At 40.7% G+C, this 11,231-nt stretch overlaps 2 protein-coding genes across 2 annotated transcripts in view; both read left to right on the top strand.

Moving 5' to 3' along the window:
* Nucleotides 1–111, top strand: part of LOC126442717 (calponin homology domain-containing protein DDB_G0272472-like) — a 38,351-nt gene extending 38,240 nt beyond the window's left edge. Inside the window, exon 4 of the mRNA XM_050090779.1 lies at nucleotides 40–111. Coding sequence (XP_049946736.1) covers nucleotides 40–111 — 72 coding nt within the window. The remainder of the gene's footprint in view (nucleotides 1–39) is intronic.
* Nucleotides 2–11,231, top strand: part of LOC126486380 (uncharacterized) — a 53,296-nt gene continuing 42,066 nt past the window's right edge. The window contains exon 1 of the mRNA XM_050108944.1: nucleotides 2–4,156. Within this exon, the coding sequence (XP_049964901.1) occupies nucleotides 134–4,156 (4,023 nt within the window). The 5' untranslated portion in view covers nucleotides 2–133. The remainder of the gene's footprint in view (nucleotides 4,157–11,231) is intronic.

Below are 11,231 nucleotides of genomic sequence, written 5' to 3'. Positions count from 1 at the left end.
AGATGAGCCAGCTGCCACTACCCATCACGAATGTGACAGTGTATCAAATTCATGTCCTCAGAATCCTTTGGAAGAGTCTGTACAGAAGGATTTTATCCCTCACACTTCTAAAGACAATTTATCTCATGAGGAAATGTCACCCTGCACAGAGATTTCAACTGATCCTGCACATGAAACATCTGGTCTTCGTGTTGAATGTGAAGGAGAATTAATCCAAGAAGAGAGTACAAATGTAAATGAAAAAATAATTATTGGACAAATTTCAAAGGATACGGCTTCCCACTCTGCTGCTGAAAAATCAGAAAATGTTGACATTTGTCAAAAGCGTTCCAAAGATGAAACAATAGATCACATTGAGGATGCGAAAGTAAGAGAAAGTGAGGAAACTATATCAGTAAAAAATGGAAATGGGCTAGAAATAGCAGCTGAAAATGTAGCTAGTGAGTACTTAACTGGAGCCCATGATATATCAGCTGATGTGGGCATTCAATCAGAATGTGCTGAAAAGCCAACTAAAATAGAATTACCATTGACTAATGGCACCGATTGTCAGCAAATGGTAGAAGGTGATGCTATGGAGACATGTGATTTAACAGATACGCACATAGAACAGAGAAAATCACACCAGGGAAATATAGTGAATGATATACAGTCAGAACAAATAGTGAAGAAGGCCAGCATATTGGAAAATGAAACTGCAAGTGATTGTGTGTCTCATGGAGACCAAGTAAATAATGATTCGAGAAAGCGGAAACTGTCTTCGTCACCAGAAGATGAGCCCATTTTGAAAGAGGGTTGCAGTCTTCAGTTCAAAGGCTTTAAGAAACGTATACTAGCACAAGCTTCCTTGGAAGTAGCTGATGAACAGATGCACCACCAGCAACAGACACTACCAAAGCCTGAAGAGCTGCAGCCAGACTTGGTAGATTCGTTTAGCACTCCACTCACAGAGTATGCACAATATCTTGGATTGCAGCCAATTGTAAAGTTCAAATGTTATCTCTGTGGAGAAACTGGCTTTCCATCGATCTTGTCGTTACAGGAGCACCAGTGTAGCTGTCTAAAGACCTCAGGAACAAGACCAGTCCTCCAGCAGCCTGCAGTACCAGACATGGTAACAGCAGAAGGGGAGTGTCCCACTGTTGGAATGGCAGCAGCTACAGCTGCAGACCCAGCTGATGTTTCTGGAACACCTTCAACAAACTTTAGAATCTCACGCAAAGTGTATCTCTGCTCTGTCTGTGGTACATACTACGAAAATTGGAATCTTTTTCTTCATATGAAGGAGATGCACCGGCGATTCATCTGCCTTTTCTGCTTGGCAATGTTTACTGACGCTGGAATGTTGGCCACCCATCTCTCTGGAGAGCATTCAGTGACTGATCGCTTGTATGACACACAGGAAGGTTTTCGTGCAGAAATCGCGGATGAAGCATGCTTTCTTGTCTGTTGTGATTGTGAAAGAATTTTTGCTCATACTGATAATTTCTATGAGCATGTTTGCCCGACACCACCATCTGTTGAAAAACACCTGCAGCACCAGCAACCACAAGACCCAAAACAGCTGCAGAAGCATCGGCGACAACAACAAAAACAGAAGCAACTTGAACAAAGTAACCAGCATATACAAGGAATGTGTTCTCTGTGTGGATTACGTGGAGCTCACTTTCCAACATGCCGCCGGGCTTCATCCAACAGTAATGCCCTTACTACTCTTGTGGATGGTTCTGGGGCTGTTACGGAACTATCACCTCTAGATGGTGAGCATCAGTCAGAGAGACAACCAGTTACAAAGACAGACACAATAAGGAAACGCTCTGGGAAGGGGAAAGTTACTTCAAAGACACTTCCAAGTGGAGACGTTGAAGCGGAAGCAGATGGAGATGAAGATTATGATATTAGTCATGCAGCAAGTTTCTGTCAGATCAACATTCATGAAACACCAGCAGATAAACCTAAAGCTTCTGACCAAAGCTCATCATTGACACCAGTGCCAAAGATGACACTTAAGACAAAAAATATAACCACAGCTGTTCTTTCAAATAACAGTGTCACAAAGAAAAATTTTGTGTCAGTGGTGAAGCAAGAATCTGATACATCTGGAATTCACCGTAAATTAGAAGAGACTCCTGCTGTACCAGAGTCCCAAAGACCAAAAAAGACTACAGAATCTACAACAGTGGCAAACATCAAGTCAGGAAAGCGTGGTGCGTCCTGTTCACCTGTGCCTACATCTGAAGGGAAGAAACCAAAATTCGATCAGTTAAAAGATCAAATAAAGGAACCTGGTGAAGGCACTGATGAACCTCGAGTCCAAACTTCGAGTCCAGTCCCAGAGTCAGATAGCTCAAGCAGCCACAGCCAAGACTCTGATCGTTTGCACATAAATACACAGGAATCAGAAAGTGTTGACGGGCAAAGTTGTGCAGATGAAGATGATGCAGCAATGAAAGATGCAGCAAAGGACCCTGAAGCCACTGATGCAGAGAGAACAGAAGAAAATTCATCTTCTGAGAAACAGCTGACACCTGCAACTACAAAAACTGAACATCCAAGGCATAGAATTTCTGAATCTGACTCTGAATCTTCAGGATCACCAAATGACATTCCGAGCCACAAGAGTGAAGACTCAAGTTCCAGTTCAGATGCAGAAGGGGTGTCTTCGAGTGAAGAAAGAAAACAAGACATACCTCCAGAAGCTGAAACCAAGCAGAAATCTGAAGATATGTCAGATGATGGGGGAGGAACGGCCGAAGAACCTGAGTCAGGTGGTGAGGAAAGTAGTAAAGATTCACCTGCACTTGTTGTAGATGAAGAAGCTGCTGATGGTAAGAAGGATAGTGGGAGTGGAACTAGTCAGCCCACCACAATAGCTGAAGGTGGTGAAATTCAGGTTGCTGGAGATGATGTCCCTGCTCTTGAGCTAACCTTGGAAGAACAACCTGAAGCTATGACCTTACAAGCACTTGTGAAAGAATGTGTGAGAGTGTCCTGCAACTCCTGTGTGTTCTGCAATCATGCAAAGAAAATTGCAGTAAATGGTTCACAACTCGCTCTCCATTTACTTGCTGAGCACCGTTTTGAGCCAGTTGTTTGTACAGATACAGCTGACCTGAAACCAGTACCGGCTGATGGATTCACAGCAAGGCTTAAAGAGGCTGTGCATAATCTCCATGAAGCATTCTTCAATACTGATTCATATGATAGTACAGCTGAACCGTCAGAAGCATCAACTGCTGAGCAGGGTGATAGTTCTCATGTTTATGACCGTAGCTATGAGTGTTTCCACTGTCATTTTGTTACAACATTACACAAAGAGTTATATGTCCATAATCGTAAAATGCATCAAAAAACAATATTGCTTTGTGTTATGTGCAAATCAAACTTCTATAGCTATAGTGAACTATTGTGCCACATATGCCCCGGTTTATATGCACCTGATGCTGATATCTCATTCCGCTGCTGTCTTTGCTCAGTAGACAAGTTACCTTCAGCTTTTCGATTGATGGTGCATCTTCGGAAGCGTCATCATGCGTGTGATGTCTGTTTGGAGGCGACAGGTGACCAACAACGTCTCTCAAACCACGTTTGGAAACACAAGCTTCACCACTTGTGCTATAGGTGTGGAATTGCATATAGAAATAAACCTGATATCACCAAGCATCTATTTTGGAAGCATGGTACTGAGAGTGTGCTTTGCAAGAAGTGCTTGCAAAAAAAATGGCCTCATGTATACCATTTCTGCATTCCTCCAACAGCATTTAACTGTGAAGAATGTGGTACTAGCTTTGCGCGAGCAGTTGCACTGAAGGTACATCGTCGTCTGCATTCTGGTGATCGCCCTTATACTTGTGAAGACTGTTCGGATTCTTTTATTTCACGCAAATTACTGGCTCGACACCGGCGTCTAAAACATGCACCACCTGAACCGTTACCTCCACTGCCATCATCACTGGAGAATAATGCTATTACACACAGTGAGCGAGAATTTCCAGCTACATTAGATGCAGAGGACAGCTCCATTAGAGATGCTGAAACAGATAAAAATCAGTCATCATTGGAAAACAAAACGTCAGTTAATTTAGATAAAAGAACTGATAACCAAATGTCTGGCCCTGGAGAAAAAGAAAGTGATGTTGCAGTAAAGAAAAACAAGGTAAGACTGAAGATGCACTTCATTTCATTTCTTCCTTCCAGTTTTTACAGAGGTACTTGCCCCAGTTCACAATTGTTTACAATTGTGGTATTGCAATTACTGTAATTCTTTTGTCTTTTAAAATCTCGGGTAACAAAGTTTTACAAAATAGACCAAATGTCTAATGAACCAACTTTTCTTATAAGATTACAGAAATTTCAGGATAGGAACAACAAATGAAACTTAAAAAAGGCAAAAAAGGGGAATGACATTTGGTTCATGGGCCCATATTAAAGATCAGAAAATTGCATATGTTGTTGTAGCACAGTGCTTACCAGTGTGTGTGCATGTGTGCGCGTGCTTATAGTAGAAAAAGATTTATACCAGAGCTTGAAAGTCAAGTGATTTTTTGAGCAATGTTTGTTCATTTATGTGCAAATATTCTGTGAGGTTTAGCATACTTTGTAATCAAGATTTGTGTGTTAAGAAGAGTATATACCATATTCAGGATTAATGATAAGTTAAAGCTGTGTGATGAACTGGGACTTGAACCCACACACTTACATTTACAGGCAGTGCAGTTGTAATTGAGCCATCTGGGCACTCTTGCACTGATTGAAACAGTTCACCTTGCTTCTAGCTACCACACTCCACAAAAGGTCTTGCACAGTGATATTAGTCCTCAGTTCACGGTCTAGTGGCTAGCATTGGTGCCTCTGGATCACGGGGTCCCAGTTCCGATTCCTGGCTGGGTTGGGGATTTTCTCTGCCCTGGGCCTTGGTCGTCGTGTTGTCCTCAGCATTTCATCATCATCATCATCATCATCATCGTCGTCATCGTTGTTATTTGTGACAGTGGATTGGATTGTATAAAAATTGGGCATGTAGAAAAAAAATTGGGACTTTGTACGCCGTTGATGACAGCGCAGTTTAGCGCCCCACTAACCGAACATCATCAAAGAATTCTAGTAAAGTAGGGCTCCAGGAGAAAGGATGAAATTAATTTTTGCTTCTCCAACATTTTGGACTTTTCATAATGTGGCCCGCTGCTAAAATTTATAGTGTGTATTCTAACAGAAGATTAGAAAATTATATTTACCAACTGTATATTTGTAAATGAAACAGCTGAAATTAGAGGCGGGCTGTGTTCTACCAGTTTTGGTTTACTTGTTGATTTCTGGTGTCCCCCCCACCCCCCCCCCCACCCCCCCACCACACCCACCACCCACCCACCCACCACCCACCCCAGCCCGTGCAAGTTACCTTCCTTCACCTTGATTTGAGGATCCTGTACATAAAAAGCATGAGCAGTGCTGCAGATTTATTTAATTTTACCTACTTAGCTTGGTGAAATTTTTGAAAGTAAATGTAGCGTGATATCCATCAGATCTACCTGTTGTAGCATACAAAGTACTGAGACAGCAGAAGATTACTTTCATGTGCTCTATGAAAGTATATGCCAAGCTGGTTGCCCATTGCCCACTTAATTTATTAATACAGTCTAATATGACTTGCAGAATTACTGAGAGAAATATTTACCGTATTTACTCGAGTATAAGATGACCCTGAATAGAAGACTTCCCCTCCTCCTCCCCCCTTTTTTTAAAAGGGTTCTTGAGAAATTTTATTTTTGATGTGATCTGACTTATCAAAATTACAAACTGTAAAAAGTTAACATTATACCTATTCTAAACTTTTGTCATTTCTTGATTCCTTACATTTTGATAAAATAAACAGAAAGAAATGATTTACATTATTTTTTATCTTCACTTCCTTTTTTGCTAATTATCTAAGCAGGTCATCTGTGGTATCACCATTTTTAATCCACATCATCATTGGTATCATTAACCTGTTAGGTGGGTAGTTTGTGCACGCGCACCTCTACCACAGTAGGTAATATACGCCAGTGCGCCCGTTCGCGGTGGTGCTGCGCACTGTTCTCATGTTTTCCTTCGCGTTTTCACTGTTGAATTTAAATTGATATTGGGTGGAAATGAATAAAATATATTGCAGAAGTTAACAAAACTGCATTTTCACAATATTACATATCGTTTTCAGTGTGAAACATTTTAAAACAAGATGCTGCACACAAGGAAACTTCACATCCTGTGCACCAGTATGAAGTCTCGTTGTGAAGGTCTTTTCTCGTACACACCACACACCTCCTTGTTGGTCTTTTCTTCGTTATGGGTGGCAGAAGGTCTGGAAAATGCCTGGCTGTAAGGCATGTTGCTTTTGGTGTTCGAGGTGGGTGTCCTACTGATGCCCCTTGATGTGGTGAAGATATGGTCAACTGTTCACCAAGACTAATCAGGAAGCTCATTCTACTTTGTTCGCCACCATGCTTCTTGTACAGAATGTATGCATTGTAGCATGCAATGTCCAACAAGTGGCGGAAGAGCTTCTGATAGTATTTTTTCAGCCTGCTTCTGGCCATCTGGTAGCTTTGTAACTGAGAATTGCACCTATCCACACCCCCCATATTCTTGTTGTAGTCAACGACAACTTGTGGCTTTTGAACGATTCCCTTCTTTGAGTTTACATTTACAAATGTATCGTCATGGAAGGTGCTGACCATAACAACGTCTCTCTTGTCTTTCCATTTCATTACCATCTGCTTGCCTTTGTACCCTGTTATGTACTCCCCTTTCTTCAGTTTTTCCTTTTTTACAAAGTCAGGGAACCCCTTCCTGTCTTGCCGCATTGTGCCGACGACATCGTGTTATTGCTGGTTAGTTTGTCCACCAAATCTGTACTGGTGTACCAGTTGTCAAGGTAAATACAGTGGCCTTTCCCAAGTAGATCGTGTGCAAGCTCCAAAACAGTTCGAGAGGTTATTTTTTCGTCTGGATAGTTGCTACCATAATTAGTGTCCTTTCCAGTGTAAACAATAAAGTCCCATACATACCCGGAACTGCTTTCACAGAGTTGGTACAATTTGATGCCAAATCTGCTACGCTTTGATGGAATATATTGCTTCCATCCAAGCCGTCCTTTCCAGAGCAACAACGATTCGTCAACGGTGATGTTCCTTTCTGGCATGTACACTGTTCTGAATTTACGCCACAGATGCTCCATAATGGGGTGAATTTTGAATAGCTTTCTGCTGATAGCGCCTAGTGGATCATACGAGGTATTTTCAGCAAAGTGGAGGAATTTCAATAGAAGATGAAACCACTTTTCACTCATCAGTTTCCTGAAGAAAGGTGTGTCAACAGATTCCCTCTTTGAAAAGTACATTTTGTGGTCTGGTTTGTGAAGAATTCGTTGAAGTACAAGCATTCCAATAAGTGTTTTTACCTCGTCGCGTGTTGTATTCTGCCAACTGTGAACCCTGGAGCGTGCTGCTAAATTGGGATGAGAAGCTATGAACTGTTCTGCATATAAGTTCATCTGTTCAGCTATCATTGTGCACAAAGCGTCATCCGCAAAACACATAAAACAACTCATCACATTGTTTTGTTTTAGAGGCACAACTGTACCACTATTACCACTGAACAAATATTGAATACGAACTGAACTAGCACGCACAAATTCACTAGGTACCGTCTGCTGCAGTAGTGTCTCGCCGTCAGATGTTTCTGAATCGAAATCACTTTCACTAGACTCAATATCTGTATCTTGAAAACTTTCAGAACTGTCACTGAAATTGTCGCTTTCTAAAAGAAGCTTCTCAGTCTCAGAATATGATAAACGACTTCTTTTCGCCATTGCAAAAGATCACTCACTAACGCTGCGGTAAACACAGACGAAGAAGGCGCGCTTTTGCGGCTGCTTCACAGGACGCATTTTCTCGACGCGCGCTTGGGTGGACAATGTTATAACTAGCCTAGAACACACTGTGATGCATGACAAGAGCTGCCATCTAGTGGACGAAGCTCAACTAATACCACAGTGTCAACGGCAGGCCGATAACTCGTCATTCCCACTAGCTACTAGCCACAGAACGCAGTGGACGGATATATCCGTCGAACCCACTGTGCAATAGCAGAGCATGCCCACTTAAAAGGTTAACTGGTATGATATTTTCATGTAACCAATGAGAGATGGAAAAAAGCAGCACTGTATGTCTCCATAGGAGCAGCAGTGAAATTTGTAATCTTAATTGTCACAAATATTTGCCTGTTTCTTCTAAATATGTTGCGATTTATGACGTGGTTATGTTGGTACCTGAGAGCAGCTAATTTTTTTTTCCCGAATACATAATGTATTTCGCATCTATATTGCTGTGAGAATTTGATGGTATTTTGTCATCTCTTGCTTCCGAACATGTTGTCTGCCCCGGTACTCTCTTGTAGGCTGTGCAGCATCAGAACTCACGTAACCCCTTATGTCCTCGTCATACCTCGTAGTGAGCGTTAGACAGTGTTTCTGCACAAAACACGTAACTGTGCCACTGACCCCTAGCTAGACTTGTACTGTCTCCTGCAGAAATGTATACTATTGTTGAGTATTTGTCCAATTTTTAAGTCAATTCAGTTCAGACTACAGATTTATTGAGGCAGATTGTATTTTTTTATGTTAGATGTCCATAAAAAGCCAAGACATGCTGCATACATTCTCATGGTTTACAACATGATGAAATGTGTCTGATTTAAGCTGAACGCTAGCTGTCTCATACTTATTTTAGTTGCTCATTTGCTCTAATTCTCAGTCAAACTGTTGTCACTGCTCCCCCTCCAACCTTTTTAAATTTCTCAAAATAAATCTGCATGTGAATGCTATTACCAGAGTTTCATCTGTAAATGTAAGAGTAATCTAAAATGTTGACTTTAGCAGCAATAATGGAACCTATGAATTTGTATTATGCAAATGATAATTTGAGGAAGAAGCCTCATCTTACAACTGGGTAAATAAGGAATTTATTGACATAAGATACCTGAATATGTAAAAAAATCAAAACATTACTTGTATCTTAAAGGCATGCAATAACTGGACGTTAGAAGAGTACATATTCAAGCACCACCACCACTACCACCACCACCACCACCACCACCATTACCAACAGCATCAGCATTGGCCTAAAGGCCTCAAAGACATTTCCTCACGGATTATGACCTTCAGTGAAATGTGTCTACGTTGCTCCTAGGTGTTTCCTAATGTCATCCATCATTCCTCCATTAGGTTGTCGTTTTGGTCTATTCTTAACTATTTGAATTCATCAGAAAATACCCCCCCCCCCCCCCCCCCCCCCCCCCCGACTGGATGGATGTGGCCTGCTATGACTACCTCTCTTGTGCCAACTTCTTCACTCCAGAGTAGCATTACAGCCATCATCCTCAATTATTTCTTGAATGTACTTCAGTGCCTGTATCAAAAATTCTTCCAAGAAAGAATGTTGATGGCCGTAACTTACCTTCAGGAGCTGAAATGTCAACACTGCCAATAGGACGTAGAAAAATACATGACACTGTCCTAGCTTTTGGAACTAATAGTTCCTTTCTGAAGGGATGAGAGAGGGATATGTTGGGGAAGGTTTAAAAGAAAGAAGAGGTTATTAAAACACCACGATGAGAGAGACCCCAACTCAATCTACTTAGATATTCATCAGCTACCAGTCTTTGCACCAAATGCGGATCATCTGCAAGCCTTCCTTCATTTTGTTAGAATTTATGATGGTTTAACCTGGCATACAACAGCACTTTTATCAAACAGCTCAGAGAGGTACAGATGTTTGCTGGAAGGCAATTATATTTATATATCTCGTGATTAATAATGGTCTTATTGCACTTCCTTGAGGTATGCCAGATGTTACTTTTGATTTTGACATTGGGCCTTCATTAAAAACAATGTAATGAGTTCTGTTTGCTTGGAAGTCTTCAGTCCATTGACCAAATCCAAATCACATACTCTTCCAGTGTGCAATAATAAATATTGTACTTTCATTGTGGTACTGAGTTGAATGCATTCTGGAAGTTGAGAAATGTAGTACCAACTTGGACTCACCCATCTAAATTCTGGATTTTACAAGTGAAGAGATATAGCTGAGTTTCATAAGAGAGGTAGCCAAGTTTCAAGTGAATAATGCTTGTGGAATTCATGTTGATTTTTACAAAGCAGTTGTTTTCTCTTCAAAAATATCATCACACATGAGCACAATACAAGAACTTCTATCCAGCAACTCTAAGAAGGGGACCATTAGACATGTTAATTATGTTAATTATGGATTTTGATGAGTGTTAGCTATGTTGTAGAGGGACTTGCCTGGTGGCTAATTTCATGTGACGGCCCCTAGTTTCCAAGAAAATCTATGACGACGTTTAATGCATACTTACTACAGCTTTTTTAATTTCATTGTACATAATATAAATAAATAGCATATGTCACGTCCTTGAGAAAGGGGGGAACAACAAGAGTTGAGGTCATGTATAGGAGACAAAGGATGTGAATATTGTCCAAATATTTGTAATTTTGACTATGAACCACAAATGGAATATACATTTGAAGAAAGTGTGCTGTAATGATGGATTTATTAATGAAATTACTACAGTGAAAATGGCCGTTTTTGAATAATTTTGTGCGACATATGCTATTTAATGATATTCTGTACAGTGTGTGTGTGTGTGTGGGGGGGGGGAGATTGCACAGGTATGATTCAACCCATACTGTGAATGTGGTAACCATGAGCCTCAGCTGCTACACTGTGCTCACTTGGTTGAAACTCGACTAATGTTATGGATATAGGGAGTATGCATAAAACTTTAGCAAGTTTTCTTGGAAACTAGGGGCTGTCGCATGAAAAGCCACTAGCCAGTTATTCAGGATAGGCCCATTTACAGCATAGCTAAGACTCATAAAAATTCAAGGTTAACAGGTCTGACGGCACCCATGTATGACATAGCAACTTGAATTTTTTAAATTCATTTATGGTGGTTTGTTGTTGCTACAAGAGACATGCCAGTGCTAGAGCATACTCATTGTAGAATTTGTTTCATATGTCACTGTGTCTAATGTTTTTCCTCTACTATTTTTCTTCAGTTATTTTTCAATTCCATGGTTAAGTATTTCTATTTCTGTTACATTGACAACTGTTTGATGATCAAAAGTAGAAACTGTATTGTCATTTTCTTCAGTGAAACAATTTTGCATGACAGAG

This window comes from Schistocerca serialis, chromosome 1 (genome assembly GCF_023864345.2).
Source record: "Schistocerca serialis cubense isolate TAMUIC-IGC-003099 chromosome 1, iqSchSeri2.2, whole genome shotgun sequence".
In the NCBI taxonomy this organism is placed as follows: domain Eukaryota; kingdom Metazoa; phylum Arthropoda; class Insecta; order Orthoptera; family Acrididae; genus Schistocerca; species Schistocerca serialis.
The sequence above is the reverse complement of the archived record's forward strand: the minus strand, read 5'-3'. Positions and strand labels throughout refer to the sequence as shown.